The sequence below is a fragment of the Neolamprologus brichardi genome, chromosome 1, assembly GCF_056152115.1.
Source record: "Neolamprologus brichardi isolate AB-2024 chromosome 1, ASM5615211v1, whole genome shotgun sequence".
In the NCBI taxonomy this organism is placed as follows: Eukaryota; Metazoa; Chordata; class Actinopteri; order Cichliformes; family Cichlidae; genus Neolamprologus; species Neolamprologus brichardi.
In genome coordinates, this window is record NC_142104.1 from 31,519,239 (window position 1) to 31,537,140 (window position 17,902).

Sequence of the window (17,902 nt, forward strand, 5' to 3'; positions counted from 1 at the left end):
GACAGACCGACCGAGACTGTCGGAGCCAGGGCTTGAACCGGCAACCTTCCAATTACAAGATGAACTGCCAACTCTTGAGCCACACAAGGTCAGATAGCCGCACAGAGTCAATAGATTTCTAGTAAAGGTTCTAGGTTTGTAATCCAAAATGTACAGCAGGTAAAATTCTTTTTGCCCAAATCATTTATTTCTATTGGTTTATCAGTATGCAAATTGTGTCTTCTGCTTTACTGAAAAGTTTGTTCTCACTGGGTGTACCCTGGATGACTCATGTTACTGCTGAGGATGGAAACTGAGTTCCCAGTAGTTCAGTTCCTTGGAATTGTTAGTCTGCTTTCCTATCGATTCTGCTTATTGGTTCCACTTCAGTTGGTGTCCTGGAGGAGGAAAGTAGCGGTGCAGTCTACAGCATGAATATGGACATAACTTTTATTTTTATTGCACAAAAGGACGAGAGCACAATGGTAAAGTGCAAACTGCATACAGGACAGAAAACGCTGCTAAAAGAACTTCAGCTCTTTGCAATTATCTGCACAGATAGCATGCTAAGCTAGCCAAGAACCCAGTGTGATGTTAAAGCTGAGTGTAGAGCCCAGCCCAACAGTCAGACCCTGAACTTCAACAGGCAACAAACTGATGAGTAGTCAGGCTCTAGCATTTTTCTCCCTGTTCATGTTTCTAAAGTAGAATCACTGTGGCCATCGCATTAAAGTCTCTCTGTGCTGGTTTTCATCTTTTTGCTTTGTGTTGTCAACTTTGTGTTCATACCTTAATACTGAAAGAAACATAATGAGTGTGTCCTCATTAGAATAGGGGTTTGTGTTGGTGTGTTGGCCTGTAGCCTATAGGTTTTTATTGTTAACTGCTAAATTATGAGACAATGATTTTCATGTCATTTTACAGAGAAAAGTGAAAGTAACATAATGAGTAGTAATACATCTTTTGACTTTTAAGTAATGACCCCAACACTAATCAGAGCCTCCAGCATGCACAAACATTTGACCGCACAGTATACAGTTATTTCCCACAAATGTGATGTCTTTGATCTGTTGGCTGCTTAGCAATGGTGGTGACTCTCAACCCAATGACAATTGACAGGAGAATCGATAAGGACACTAATTGATAAGTGATGGTGATAATGGAAATCTGAATCTCTAAATTCATATCAGTTCTTATCTAGTAAGAGTTTTACAACTCATGATTTGGTTGTTATAAACACTGTGCACTATAACAACAACAAAACGTTTTCCTGTTAGGCAGCTTTGGTAGAACATGTGTAAACTGTGGCATGTGGTGTTAATGATATTCAAGCTGACAGTGAGCCGTGACAGCACGAGTTAAAAAAAATAGTCTAAAGTGATGTTGAATTCTGCATTTGAACATCCTTTTTATGTTCATCCTGGAGATGAAGAGAAACTGTTGAAATGTTCAGGAAACCGGCAGTCATATTGTAACTGATATTAAGCAAAGGACAACAAAATGCTGCACAATGTAGTCTACAAAAAAAGGAAAACTGGAAAACCTATAAAGGCTGCATAAAATAATTAGACCTTTCAACTAGTCATCCCCAAACAGAATTTAATCTTCAGCTATCCTGTAATATTTAATGTGAAATTAGGTGTTCAGGAAGTCTCAAACCTGGATTGTATTTTTTCATTTTAGAGGGAGTGGGGTGGTGAGGGGTGGGCTATACATTTATGTGAACTGTTGTTTTAAAATGACCTGCCATGCATTATTCACATAACTCATTTGTGGCACAAGAGGGCGTAGTGGGAAATCTGTATCTGTGCAAGTGTGCATAGTTAAGCATAATTAAGAAGATATGAAGCAGAACGACAGTATAGGATTGCAGACTACTCTAGGGTGCTTTAAGGGAAAAACTCATTAGACATCAGACAGCTGAGATCCCTGTTGATGGATCAGGTAATGCCTGTCTTTCTCAACAGGTACAAGTTAACTGTAATCACTTGTTAGAGTTATAAAATAGCTTTCTGTGAATAGGGTTTGAGAGCTCTAGTAAGTTATTTGATTGGTTTATCATACAGTAGCATTAATTTGATTTGGTTAACTTGTCTAAGCTGGAACTTTCACTCTGTTAGCAACAACTGGAGCTGAAATAAAGGTATTGTGATTACCCCGTTGGACAGGTGGACAGGCGGGTGGAGTGGACATCTAAGTTTGTGAATGTAATAAGTCAAGAACAAAGATACGGAGGATTTTCAAATTGATACCATAGGTGCATCTACTAAAAACCTTGGATAAGTTTGAATGTCAGTGATCTTGACCTCATGGTCAGAGTATGCTTTCGAAAATCTTGTGAATGCAAAACTTGAAAACGGGACTACGTAAGATTTCGAAATTGGCAACTCAGGTGTGCTGCCAGTTGCCAGTAGTTTTTGTTATGTATTTCATTGAACTGACTGTCGTTTCCAATATTGCTCATAAAGGTTTCCACCTTAAGGGCATGGAAAATACCTTTGTAGGTCATCATTCATCTGTTTCGTGTTTAAAGAACATAAGTAGAAGGCAGCTGGACTTTGTTCTAGGGATGTCATTATACTAGAAATTTAGCAGTTGGTACCAGTAGGATTACATGAGTCCTCCATGCCCAATTGATTACCAAACCACAATTATTATCTATGTACTGTACTTAAACAGACTCCTTTATTAAAAGGTATTTTAAAACACTGACATACTGGCATAATTTTAATTTAAAACGTTAACATTAAAATTTGCTCACAAAACACAGATTGAAATGTTAGGGTGGTTGTCGAATAGTCTAGTAACGTTACAGCAAGGATTGTAGCCTGTGGAAGAAAGTTGATTTCACAACAGTATTGCAAGCTATGATAACATATATTTCAGGATAAAGTAAGAAGGATAATACTTTGAATGATGTTAGCATAAACTGAAGGAAAAGTCTTTACACATGATTATGCTTAAAATAATTAGGGATGTTTCCCTCAGAATTAGATTGTATTTGTGGCAGCTAGGCAGATCATGTGCGCACATATTTTAAATGTTGTTGAGCACACTCACAAATTTCATGAATTATTAAATAATAACATATACACTAACCACATTATAAACAATAAAGAAATAATCAACTGCCTCGCTAATAAGTTTCCAATCCGTTGAATGAACTCCACAGGTATTTGCCTGTTCTGCTCTACAGCCGTCGTGAGATAAAGTGGCGAGAGCTTTTCTCGTTCCTCAGGCTCTGGTTAGATATGCCTTTCCAGCTCACTGTAGATCATCAGACAATAGAGGTGGGAATCACCATACATCCCACGATACAATATTATCACAATACTTAACGCACGATACGATATTATTGCAATTTTTTAAAATATTTTGCGATATTCAGATTCTGTACATAAAGGTAAACTTTATCAATATTCATTTTATCTAAAATCAAAGTTTCACACTCAGTCTTTCTCTCATTTCAGTCAGTTTTATTGTTGACAAACTTGAACGGTTTGTATTACAGTCTAGTCCAACTTAACTGAATGCAACCATCTGGTACAATTATAGCTATTCTGAACTATGCAATTTATGAAAACTATGCAGCCCATTCAGCAACTGAAGAATTTGAAAGTAAATTAAAACAAAATATAATTTTACATTAAATAAAAAAGTTTTAAACTTAATTAAAATAAAACGTCTTAAAATTTCTTAAATTAAAATAAGTAAACTGTCCTGTTTATTGCTGTCAAAAAAAAGTTAAACACATTTGGACAGTGAAGGAATGTCAGGATTCTTACTCAGAAAAAGGATCAAAATGCTCTGAAGTCAGAGCATGTTCCAGTCCACAAAAACTTTTTTTGTAACAAAATATCAATTTCTGCTGTCCCTGTATCGATACATTATTAGCAAACAAAATATCACGATACTACCCAGTATCGATTTTTTCCCCCACCCCTATCAGACAAGAGCCAATACTATTGTTACCAAGTGCTGTTCCAACGTGAAAGTCACCTGACCAGCATGCATGTAGGGAAACATAAGATGGAAAGGACATGAGCTAGCTGGCTAGCAGTTTGTGAAATTTCAAATACAATTACTGATGCTCTTACATGGTGGAAAGGATGCATTGTGCAGTTGGTTAAAAAGGTTGATCCAAATTCAGCATCCATAATAGAAAATATTTTTCAATTTTAATATGTGACAATAATGCAAAAGCAGAAGAGTTACAGCATTAAGTTACTTTAACTGCAGCTTTAAGCAGTCATATTATATTTTTACTTAAAATTAACATTGACAACAGTACTTTTATGCTTACATTTGACTTATGCTGCGTCACTACTGTTGCTATAATGCTGCTGCTGCCACCTTGTTTCAGTAGATTTACATTTCAAATTAGGTAGTGTGTCATCAGGGACACTAGATCTCTGGTAAAGAAAGTTGGAAAATGCCCTTCATTTCTCTTGTAAATGTTGCTGCAAACATCAGTTAAATGTTGTTCAGGATTTTTTTCTCGTTTTTTCTTGAATCGTTGTGATTTAATTTGGAGGTTATATTGCCCACCCATACTCTTGCATTTTGCATGACTTATATCCTGAGGAATCAGAACTCTTAGGCACATCTTTCCATTTTTTCCCCAAATTACTTAAAAATCAAAAGATTATCAGTAATCTCTTAATTATAAATCCACAAAAGTGTTTGAGTCATTTATCCATTGACCCTCTTTCTTTACTTTCACCTTTTCATTTGCAGCTTTCATGTTGGTTGATTTGAATTTCACCTGTAGTAGGAGCTAGTGGACAGTAATTGCCCTGCTTGCTGTTCCCAGTGGATGATCATTTACTGCTGTGTCTCATTTCTGCTAACAATGCATGTTTGACTTGACAGCACTCCGTTCTGTTTATACAGAAGAGTTTATACTCTCTCGCTCTTCTTTTTCTGTCACTCTCTCTCTCTTTAAAAGCAAGTACAGCACAAGTAAAACCTAATTTAGGAGTTACAGTTATATTTAGAGAAAGATAAGTTGCTAACGTTCCCTTAGTTTTTCTAAAAGATCCCTGCTTTGCTTGTGACATCTGGTTTCACCAAGATGGTGAAAGAATGATGACAAGGTGTCTGTTTTCACCTATGGTATGTCTTGATGCATTCTCAATCACCCAGGAAAGAAAATCTCCAAAAGTTGATTCTGTTCATCTGGACGTAGCGTTTTGTGGTAGAAACGTTTCGTCACTCATCCAAGTGACTTCTTCAGTCTCAGCTGACTGCAGGTTTCCCCAATCTTATAAACAGTACATTTGCATAATGACTGAAACCAGCCCACTGAGGAACAATGGGCTGGGAGGTCAGTTCCTTAATCTTAATTATGCAAATTCTCATGGCCATTGATCAACAACCACTGACCAAAACCCACTGATCAGAGACCACTGATCAATGGCCATGAGTACCATTCACAGAGAGTTGGGGAATGGCTGCAATCACAGCATTGTAAGATGGCGAAAGATGTACCCTTAGGCCCCCTCCTCGATTCAAAGATGGTCTTTCCCTTTTCATGTAAATGGCCTCCTTGACTCCGCGCTCAAACCAGCGTTCCTCCCTGTCCAGGATGTGTACATCCTCATCATTGAAAGAGTGTCCACTGGACTGTAGGTGTAAATAGACTGCAGAGTCCTGGCCTGACGAGGTAGCTCTTTTGTGTTGTGCCATCCACTTCGCCAGAGGTTGTTTGGTTTCCCCGATGTATAAATCCTGGCAATCCTCCTGGCACTTAACAGCATACACTATGTTACTCTGTTTGTGTCGGGGGACCCGATCCTTGGGGCGTACCAGTTTTTGGCACAGCGTGTTTTGGGGTTTAAAAGCCACAGAGACCCGGTGTTTAGAAAAAATGCCTCTCAACTGCTCCGATACTCCTGACACATATGGGATCACTACAGGTTTTTGCTTGGGCAGCGGTTGTCCTTCTCTCCTGGATCGGCTGGAGCTTTCTTTAGATGCCTTTCCAGCTTTGACAAAAGTCCAGCTGGGATAACTACATTTACTCAGGGCCTTCTTGATGTGCCGTTCTTCTGCCTCCCTGGCCGCTGTGTTAGTGGGGATGGTGTTCGCTCTGTGTTGTAGCGTCCTGATGACACCCAGTTTGTGCTCCAGTGGATGATGAGAGTCAAACCTTAGATACTGATCCATATGTGTAGGTTTATGGTACACGTCAGCTTTTAGATGTCCCCCATTACTGATGGAAATCTCACAGTCTAAGAAGGCTAACCTGCCACTTTTCATATCCTCCCTGGTGAATTTGATGTGTCGGTCCACCAAGTTAATGTGATCAGTGAATTGTGGTACGTCCTGAGATTTGATTTTCACCCAGGTGTCATCCACATATCTGAACCAATGGCTTGGTGGTGTTCCAGGGTAGGATAGCAAAGCCCTCTTTTCCACTTCTTCCATGTACAAATTGGCCACGATGGGTGAAACTGGGGAGCCCATGGCACACCCATGTTTCTGCCTGTAGAACTGACCCTTGTATGTGAAGTAGGTGGAATGAAGACACAGTTCCAAAAGCAAACACACTTGGTCGATGCTGAGAGTGGTCCTGCTGCTGAGGTTGGTGTCATCCTGTAATCTCTTACGGACTACCTCCAACGCTTCCGTGACTGGGATGCAAGTGAAGAGAGATGTAACGTCGTACGAGACCATGGTTTCATCTGCCTCCATAATGACATCTCTCACCTTCTCAACAAAATCCAGGGTGTTCTGGATGTGGTGTTCAGAGCTGCCCACCAGCGGGTTGAGGATCGAATCCAGAAACTTGGAGATGTTATAGGTGACCGAGTTGATCATGCAGACAATCAGTCTTAAAGGTGCATTAAGGCATTTATATATACCTGGCAGTTCTTTCATCCATCCAATCATTTCAAATTTAGAGACACCTATTTGGTTTCAAAAAAACAAAGTGGAAACAACTATATGCATATTTTATCTACAGTCCATGCAAACTGGTATTATGATCTACAGCTGTGTGTTAAAATGAAGTTTTTGCCACACGGCTAATGAGAATATGATTGCATATACATTTACTGAGGCTATTTCTTAGCTTCAATTTACAGACATTCTGCTTACAGCAAAACAATGGGGTTTTTTTAAGGAAAGAAAAACAATTGTAAATTTGTGAAAGCTTGGCCAGCTTAGTAATGAAGTAATCTTTTAATTTTTGCACAATGAATGTCAGGTAATTCTCACCCTGTGTCCTTTACATTTATGCACTGACCTGCACTTTTTACCATCCTATTATGCTTGCATTAGCAATATCAAAAGGGTTTCACAGCAGCGACAGTGGTGGGATAAAATCAAGTGGGAAGCTATAAAAGACTGTGAAAAGCAGACTGTAGATTTATTCTCGACTAGAGAAATGCTACATTCCTAGAACATGAGAGGTAAACGGGCACCCTGGAAAATAAGGGAATGGAACTTTGTAACCTGTCTTTAACATGGTAAAACCATATTTGAACTCATTGTGATTTCCTAACCTAAATGCCCACAACTGAAAATAAAACTCAAACGCTAGTGAGAGCGAATTTTAAGAACTTCCTCGTCAAAAGTTGGGATGTCCAAAATGGGAATGCCCCTACATGTTTTCAGAAAAAATGTTCCAGTTGGTGAAAACAAATAAACAGTAGTATTGTTTAGTCAGAGGTTTTGTTGAAGTGAAATTTTTCAATTTTACTAAATTACTTTACGATAAGTGCTGCAGACTATCTGAATATACCGTGTGACTGTTTGGGCACCTATCTACGTTTGCTTTATGGCCTGTCAGCCTTCTTATTTTGTCACTGTCGCCATGCTGCCAGATCTCAGCACTGAGTGCAGTAGTTTCATGAATGATGATAAGCCAGAATCTTCTTTTAAGAAGATGAATAGGGAAAAGGAGCGATGGAAAGGGGAAAATTAGAAGTCTTCTGTGATCAATGAGCCCCATGAATAATTGAGGGTGGCCGTGTTTTACACAGATAGAGGAGAGAGAGAGCGAGAGAGGAGTGTCCTCCTGTGCTGATGTTTTTCCTGTTTGGACTTCCCGTGTTGTTAGATGATCTGCTAACACCAGCAGTTTCCAGCATTGGCATAGTAAATCTGAGTAAACATCAGAGAGAGGGAGAGAGAAAGAGGGTTATATAATAATACTGTTCTCTGGTGGCTTCAGCTCCTCTCTTTGGGGGAAAAAAAATCCCCCATCCATCTCGCTTCCCTCCCAATGAGCAGCAGCAGCAGCACGGCTCTGAATCAGACGCCGCTTCCATCGACCCTGGACGAGCTGCTCCCCTCCTCCCTCTCCCCCAGCTCTCTTCCTACACTCGCTCCTCCCTCTCTGCCTCCCTCACTGCCTCTTTCACTTTCTAACCCTCTTGCTCCTTCTCCTCCTCCTCTCCTCTTGGCTGTGGATGCCCTCCTCACTTACAGTATGGATTCGGGAGGGGAAGGAGGAGAGGGCTGGATGGAGGACCAGTGGGAGAAATGGTAGGGCATCTGTCTTATTCTCTCTCTCTCTCTTGTTTTTTCTTTTTTCAGTTTATTGGCATGCAGCAACATGGCTGTGTGTGACCTTGCAAGTGTGTAACTGCTAATGTTTCTTCTTCTTGCTATTTGGCATCTCCTCGGTACAGGCATGCCCTTGAAGGAGATCGCCTTTATATGACTGTGTGTACGTTTGTATCTAAACAAGTGAGGTAGAACGTGCAGCGGAGGTTGCTGCCTTATGACCAAAAATAGGACCACAGAGGCAATCACATGTTATCCTGCTGCATGTGTATTACAGTGGAACTGCCGGTGTAGGAGAAGCACTGTGTGGACGAATCGTTGTCTTCAGAGTTTGTTTTCATGTAGCTGATGATGGAGAAGAGGGTAATTGTACTTGGATCTGTTGAATTGGACGGGACGGTCCTGATTGTGCTCCTGTCCTTGCAGGAGGGCGAAGCTAATGAATGACAGAGAGCATGCAGCCTCATAATTCCTAGTGGTAGTATAAACGTGCGACTTGATGGGGAGTAAGGAAGGGAAAAGAGTATAGTTGGAGCTGCTGTGACGACTAAATACTGGGCTGAAAGGTAGAATAGGACGATCAGAGCAACACAACACAGAAACTCATGTGATCGTAGCATTGGCTTTCCTGTTTTCACTGTAATAAAAGATATAGAAGCACTATTTATTTCTCATTGCTCTTTGTCAGGAGATTTAATTCCATTCTGCATATTTTTCTTATCTCTTTCTATTAACAGAAGTCATCTTCTCACTGCTGTGTGACCTTCCTATATGATAAACTGCGAAATGTCTTTTTCTCACACAGATTATATCAAATTCAGATCGACATAAAAAAGAGTTAAAAGGAAAATACCCGTATTTGACCTTGTTTGCCATTTGGGAATTAGCAAGCAAGCCTTAGATAAATGTAGTTCTATCAGTGTTATATTGGGTTGTTTCTTATATACATACATATATAGAGATATTTATATATTACTGAGCTGGCCAAGCACATCATGGCCTGAGCGTGAGGTCATTCTGCCCTTCATTAACACAAGCAGAGAGACAGGCCGAGGAGACACAAACATGGCAGCAGGCTGCCCTGTCACCACCTGCTGTTACAATAATGCTGCAGTTTGTCCCACATCCTTAGTGATATAAACCTGAAACATCCGTCCTGCAGTGTTGTTACAGTCTGAAGTTGTTTTACAACATGAGCTGATGGGACTTGTCTGCAGGGACCGTTTAAAAGCTTAAAACCCACATCACTTAAAGCGAATAATCAAATTAAATAATCTCAGCAGAAAGATAAAATGTGCTGAGAATGGGATCAAAATCACAGATCTGAGCAGGAACTGCTCAAATCAGCCAAGGAGAGGTGAACTTAAGTTTTTTTTTACATGTTGTAGAGAGAAATTTATGTTTTGAGACATATTAGTCAATTTTCAATCCTTGAATGTGTTCCTTTTTATTACAGAACTACTTTTGAATTGTTCTTTCTAAACTTTGCCAAAATTGCTAAAAATTGAAAATATGAAGCCTTTAGTTTCCATGTCGAATCCCGAGTCCCGTCCTGTGTGAGACGTTGCTGAATTTATTTGGTTTTCTGTGCTGTGTCACGGTGATGATGTTGATGTCGGCCGGTTGTTACTACATCTTGACCCTATTTGCCATGTCTCACTTTCAGTAATGATGACACAGTAAATGTGTCACAGGAATCTCTGACCTGGACAGCCCAAGCAGTCTGCTGAGTCAGCCTGCATTGATCGCTGGTATGGTTGTAAGTGTAGTGAGATGATGAGTATACATAGTGCAGGAATATAATCCCAAGGGAATTCCATTTGTTTTCAGTTGTATTTATTCAGTGCCAAATCACAACAACAGTTGCCTCAAGGCAAAGCTAGCAAAGGTGCATCGGGTGTTTGCAGACATATGTGGAAAGGTCGATAGAGCTGGACTGTGTCAGTGGGCTGGGGGTCAAAACCTTACCATTACATACTGATTAAGCTCAATCCAAACACTGTATACTTTTGTGGCACTATGGAACAATGACAGTCTTCTTACCACATCAAGTACTGCCTAGATAATCTGGTCCAGCAAACTTCCTGTTGATCAGTGTACACATTTAAATAGAATTCAATCTATTAATATTACAATTTTCAAAAATACAAATTCAATTTCAGGAAGGTGAATTTTAAATTCAGTTGTTAGTGTTTAAAAAAATATTGTATTTTACAGATTGACATTTTCAAGAGAGCTTTTTGACATTAAATAATTGATAAGATACAGATGACCTTATTGAACTTTTAACTCTTAATTAAGCTAATCGCTAGCCCTTTCACAGACAGCAGCATGTGCTGCTAATGCTAACTGCTAACTAAAAGCCAAGGATCCAGAATTTGTTGCGCTGGCTGCTGAGCTCTGTGGGTTTTTGCAGTACCTCCACGTGTACTAGATGCTCCTTGCTCCTTGTCGTTTCTATCTCTGACTTTATGTCCTCTACAAGAGTTTGTGTTGTTTTATCTTCAAATATCCAACAAAAACATGTATCGCTAATTCATAACAAAGAAAGCTTTGTAACTATCCCCACTAGTGAAGACTGTGTCATTTCCACAGCTTCCCCCCCCCCCCCCCCCCCCCCCCCAAGGTCTGCAGCGCTGTTGAAAAGGCTCTGGAGTAGCCCATACTGGAGGTTTCTGCATAAGTGCGTAAACCTGTGACACAAAAAACCTGTGACCGAACTCAGACACACACAGACTGTTTTCCTTCCTGGTGATGAAGGAAAATGGTGGGCTGGCATGTAAAAGGGCATTTATTCTTCCAGGACCTGAAGCTCAGTAAAGCACCACTCCAACAGCCAAACCCATCTGTTGTCTGATTGGATTGTTAAATTTGTGATTGACATGACATTGACCAATCAGCTGAAAGGAAGAAAAATCAGGTCAAAATTTGTACTTGTAAGTTGAAATCCACACGCAACCAGGAAACCTGATAGTGATGGGATTTCCGGCTCTTTTTAGAGAACCGGCTCTTTCGGCTCGGCTCACTAAAAAGAGCCGGCTCTTTTGGCTCTTAACTGGCTCTTCAGGTTGTTTTGTTGCTTTAATTAATTTATTATTAACAATAATATGAAATTATGCACAAAAGGAATTACTAATGTAAAAAAAAGTGGTTTTATTTATATATTTTTATATATAAATATATACAGTGGCCCCTAGAGACAAAACGCATACAAACTCCAAACCACATTTCTAGCGTTAACTGAACTTCAAAACAGAGCTACCTAGATCACTTAAATTACACAATTGAAAGCATGTGTGTATTGTTTGTGTATTTCTACACAAGCACTCATATATATTCAAATAATTAAAAAAAAAAAAAAGTTAATTTACCTGTTACTACCACACACCAAATCCGGTCGTTGGTACTTGCTGGGTTGTGTAGCCTCTAGGTAACAAAAGCTCAACGCTGGGCGTAGCATCCTGGAGCACTTCTGTTGTGTTTTGTACGTGTTTTGGAGTTTTTACATGCTTCAGGGTTTGTACGTGCTTTGTCTCTAGGGGCCACCGTAAATATACTTTTATTTATTCACTCCACATAAAATGTAATAAATAAGTCATATAATACAAAAACCAACTACACAGTTCAACTTTTAACTATTTAAATTTTCAGCTTTTTCCTTTTAAACAAATTTAAAATGAAACAACACAAAACGCTGCAAACCACAACACAATTAAATATAAATTAAAATATGAAAACAAAAAGAACATGCATATTCTCTGTCATATGGACCTGCATGAATAAACTTTCTGAATCCTTTATCATCTGCAACTGAAAATAGTTGTGGATGATTACTATACCTTTCTAATGTGACGTTGTCCCTGGCTCTCTTTCTCTCTCTTTCTCTCCTGCTCTGTTCCTGTGCTACTGCAAGTCTAACTACCGCCCCTCCCCCCTCTTCCCAGCGCAAAGCACAAGGCTCGCATGCGGAGTGAAACGGGAAAAAGTGCAAGAGACAGGGTGAGAGAAAGAAAAAAAAAAAACACGGGTTGCGATAAGGAGCCGGCTCGCGTCGTTCACATCAAAGACCCGGATCTAAGAGCCATTTCGTTCGCGAACGACACATCACTAAAACCTGAGTGCAGAGGTTTACACATAGGTTTTTGCTTTGTATCTGTAACCAGATCTTAACAAAACATTTTGTAACTCGTGTAAATCTTTTTTACACACACACAAATTCTCATCTGTAGATGCACAAACACAAAACTTTCAGATATTTTGGTTTGCCATGTTACAAAACTCAGTACACAAATATGCATTTGATTTACACATACAAAATATTTATGACCACAATTTGAGCCCATAAATGGACAGCTGCTGATTGGATTGTGTGAAACTGACAGCTGTTTCTACTTCTTATCCCATTTATAATGCTTAGGCAAAAAATACACGATTCAAAATAATTTATTGTACTACCTAATAAAATTCTTTAGCAAAATTTCCACTGAACTGAAAACTTAACATTGATGAAGGGAGGATTTATTGGAGAACTGTTGTATTATCGTCTTAGCTTTAGCTGAGTGTACCTAATCAACTGTTAAATGAGTGCATTTGCAACTCCAATTTTAGAAACATTGGGATGCTGTTTTGATCACAAGCACCCAGTACTGATTCTTTGAATCTTTTCATGATGTTACTGTATATACTGTAGATGATGAGATATTCAAAGTTGTGACAATTTTATACCGAGTAACAAATTGTTGCAGAATTTATATCTGCAGGTTTTTTTTTGCAGATTGGGAAACCTGTGTCCTTCTTTACTTGTGAGACTCTACCGCCACAAGATTTATTATTTTTTTTATATATACCCAATCATGTTACTCACCTGTTGCCAGATGTTTTGTTTTACTACCACATAGTTTTCCAGGTTTTTGTTTCCCCTGTCTCAACTTTTGTGATACTTGTTGCTGCCATCAAATTCAAAAAGTTATCTGTTTTCAACTTTGAAGAAAATATATGGGATTATAAGATTTGCAAATAATTGCATTCTGTTTTTATTTAACTGCGATGTGACTGTGCAGCCCGTCTTATCTGAGAACTGTTCAACCCTTCACCCTGTGAACCTCGACGTGTGACAATGTAATTTGCTTTGTGCTATACACTCTGTTGGGATTTCACTTATAACTCTGTAGACTCACCGTTTCATAATATCCCTTGAAAATCCCAGATTACTGCTCAAAACTTGCAATTTAAACCAATCAGTTAAAATGTTGTTTTTTGATAGCTTTGGTCACTAACTTATTGTTGTATTGTTGTATATATTAAAGATGGATCATTAAAGATAGAGAGAGAGGGCATATTCAGTCTGGTATTTGATAACTTTTCCTCAGTTGTAGTTTAATGATATATGCAAACCTGTGGTGAAATAGCCCAGGGTTACAGGTTGTCTTGGACAGGTTGTCAACCTGTTGCAGGGCTAACATTATTAACATTTTGTATTTGCCCCTGTACACCACCACAGGGTGCTTCAAACCAAACAATTAAGATGTGATTAAAGTTCAGAATTTTGGCTTTAATTGAGTGGGTTTCCAAAAGTACTGCATTAACTGTTGAGGAATTATTGGCAGTTTTCTACACACTCCCCAAGTGCTCAAACGTAATTGGACAAACTAACAAACTAACACTATTTCATCATTTTAAATTTAGCTATTTTTACCTATAGGTTAGTCAGAATAAAATCATTAACCTATGATATATAGGTTTTAGTGTCAGAAAAAGATTTAAGGATAATGATGATGTAAATCAATATTTCCTCACCACAAATTGCCTAAAAATGAAAATACCAGTACAAGTAGTTTTATTTAAGGTCATCTAAGTTACTCACATACACTGTGTATAGCTGTGTTGTAAAAGTTTTTTATTTTACATGTATTCCTTTTTTTTTTTTACTTTCCCATTGTCTTCTTTTCTTTTGTTCACTTTGTTCTGTCCTTCCTTCAGTCTGTATCTCCCACCTCCTTCAGGGCTTCATTATGGAGGTAACAGATGCTTTTTCTCAGGCTATTTAACTTTCTATTCCCATCCTCTGACATGTGATGGCTAAAGACTGTAATAGCTGTATGTACACTCACGCTAGCAGTCAGAAATGACATTATCATGATGCATCAGTGGGGGGATGGTAGCTGCACAGGTTTACAAGGTTTATTTGACGGCTTGGTCCCATGCTCTGTCGTCTTTGTCTTGCATCTCAAATAACATTTTGCTCTAACTCAGTCTGTTACGCCTGGAGGCTGCAGGGTAAAGGGACAACATGCAGCCATAATTGCAGATGGGGAAAACTGAAGCATTGTTTACTGGATGTTAATTGAATCCTGCCACAGACAGCAGGACCGTACATTTCCCTTTCTGCTGCAGGAGCATTCAAGACATTTGTACTTCTCTGCAAAACACAAATTCTCTTTTCTTAGTTTCCTATTCTGCATTTTTGCCAGCGTGTGGCTTTTTGTGACAGTGAATCCGACGAGTAATCCAAAGGTAATGTTACAAGTGGTGTAAGGCATTACCTTCTTTAAATAAGTAGCATGATACATTATAATGAATTATGTGTAATACATTACTTTCCTTGAATAATCACCCTATAGCTCATTGTCACTGACAAAGTATGAGAAGGAGAAGAAAAAGAGTTATGCTGTGTGTATTAATTTTGGTCCCACTTGTGATGAATGAAGTGTAGTGGTGCCAAAAGAAAATCACTTTTACAAACAGCAGATGGAGATATTCACAAAATAAAACAGCCCGATAAAATCCTGGATGCTCATTGTTTTCTGCTCTAGACGAGCAGGTAGTGCTTGATTTATATCTGCCTGAAATCAGTGCTTGAAACATTTAGTAAGTGCTTTAATACTAAATATAAATCCTTTAGAGGTCTGAGTGAAGTGTATAAAACTATGTGGTATAAGAGTCAAACGCCATGTTTCCATTTGTTAGGAACAGTACTATGACACAAAACAATAGCTTTAGATCTGTTTATCTCTTATAAGTATTAATGTAGACGCCTATGCTTGTTATATTTTTGTCATTTTTAGCGACCTATATTCAAATTGTCATTGGACAATGGCGCATAGGAGATACAAATAACTGGGTCAACGAGAGATTCTGAGATGTACTATGGCTTGAGGATTATATATATATATATATATATATTTAAATATATATCACTCATCTATGCGCTATCCTCTTCTTGTCCCTCTCACCCTAATCTACCCTTTCACTCAGGTTGACCCATGACATCAGCCTTGATGAATTTGAGGATGACGACCTCTCCGAAATCACAGAGATCACAGATGAGTGTGGGATGAGCCTCAATTGCAATGGCCCAGATATAAAGGTAGGATGGCCCCATGAAGAGCTGCTTCTCGGCAGATGTCTTGTCATAGCTGCACATGTAGTGTTCATCTTCAAGTTATTCTTTATCAGCTGCTGGTGAAAAAACTAATCAGCAGCTCTGAATGAGAGCTGCAGTATACTAGAGGATCCGCTGAGTTATGTAAAGCTGGGTTGGAGGTTCAAATTGTTTGTGTATGCTATTTGTCATTTATAGAAAGCATTCGTGAGTCCTCCTGCAAAGATTATGACATTATTTTTGTGGTGGGACTTTGGGAACTTTTTGAGTGTCTTGGGAAGCTTTTAAGTTACATCAGATGGTCGTCCACTTGAAAAGGCCGCTGACAAACAAGTTCAAAATGATCGTACACCAAAGCCTTTTAACTCTATCTAACAAAGTTTTAAAAAAAATAATATTGTATTGTACGTTCCACTCATGCATAACCTCCAGTGTTATTCGTCAACCTCATCATCCGATCCTTCAAAAATTGGGCTTGCCTCCTTTTGGTGACACTCTGTCAAAGTTTGAGTACAGCTAAGGGTCAGTCTCTCCTCTCTGTAGTGTTTTGTAATGAACAGCTGCTGCATTCAGCTTCCTGCCAGCAGAGAACAGGAGCCCCAGGCAGACAGGCCTGACAGACGGTGTCGGAGGCGCTCGCTGAAAAAACTTTGAATGTGATCGCATGCGATTGCCCCGATCCATCCTGGGCATCTAAATAATTCACTCTGAGCTGTTTACTGTTTGTTGAAATCCACCAAGAGTTTTATTTTTGGGAGTTTTTTTTTTTTTTAAGAATAGAAATAAGGGGGTCACTAACAGAACTGAGTAAGGAATATATACATGTAACTATAAGAGAAATAGTGGTGGAGTGGTGCTGAAGGAGAAAACAAATAGAGTTAAATTTGTTATTCTGTCAGATCATCATCTTCTATTTAACTCTACTGCTGTAACCAAGGCAACTAGAGGGTGAGAGGCTTTTCACAGGGCATTTGTGTGAGTAAATAAGATTCTATCTTTCTTTTCCTTTTTCATTATTTCTGTGAGTTATATTTTATCGTTTTAGTGAGGCAGTGACTTGACTGATGGGACAAAAAATTACTCTAATAATGCAGCGTGGTGGGAATATTTTGGGGTTTTAAAAGCCAGTACTCTTTCACACAGTACTCTTTTTTTCTTGTCTTGCTATCCTGGGAGCTAATTATAGCTCACATTGCTGAATGTGAGCACTTTTTGCTGAAAGTGTCTATGTGTGCGAAGACAGATGACTCATCTCCTTGAAGAGCCTCGCAGAATCCAAAATGGCCCCATGGATGGCAAAAAAAGACAAATCTCACAGCACAACCAACAACAAATCTCACGTGTTGTCACTCTCAGGAAGCACAAACAAACTGTTTTGCTGGTGGAAGAGACAGCTCCCTGGTCCTAGTAATGTCACTCCCCTCCATTTGGAAATCTCATGTCTAAAGGTCTACTTTACCATATACCTGCAGTTCATTGAAGTTGGCAGGATTTTGCTGTGCTACAGCAATTCAGTTGGGTTGACGTCTGGACTTGGACTGGGCCATACTTTTTCAGTCTTTCTATTGTAGATTTGCTTCTGTCCTTGTGATCACTGTCCGGTTGCATGTGCCAGTGTTGGCCAAGCCTCAGCAAAGTACAGGCATTCATTACCTCTCTGCCATGGTGTTATAATTGATATGGAGTGATTAGGGTTTGTTTGGTTTTGTCCAAATGTTATATTGTCCATTATGGCCAAGCATCTTCACTTTTGGACATCTAAGCATGTTTGTTTTAGAGCAAAGCATTCGGCATACATACATCATTTTACATATCTAGTCTGAGGAGATTAACTTTCTTTTGGAGCAAGGAACTGGTTGAAACTTGCAAGTTAAAGTTAAGGCTGTTAAGGTTCTATAAGAATCAGGAGATTGTGATCTGCTTGCACTGCTTCTTGTTTATCTCCTCAGTATGTCAACCAGTGATTAGGGGGCAAAATAATTGCACTGTTGTTTTATTTAAGAAAAAAAGAAAGAAGGACAGAAATGC

General features: G+C 39.1%; 1 protein-coding gene across 2 annotated transcripts in view; it reads left to right on the top strand.

The window, feature by feature from the left end:
* The window catches only part of mapk8ip1b (mitogen-activated protein kinase 8 interacting protein 1b), a 47,326-nt gene that overhangs the window by 2,097 nt on the left and 27,327 nt on the right, over positions 1 to 17,902 (top strand). Inside the window, exons 1-2 of one of the 2 annotated variants that reach the window (XM_087840891.1) lie at positions 8,210 to 8,472; positions 15,748 to 15,859. In XM_087840891.1, coding sequence (XP_087697017.1) covers positions 8,210 to 8,472; positions 15,748 to 15,859 — 375 coding nt within the window. Of the gene's footprint in view, positions 1 to 8,209; positions 8,473 to 15,747; positions 15,860 to 17,902 lie in introns of those variants that run through there. The other variant, XM_006793773.3, reaches the window with a different exon arrangement.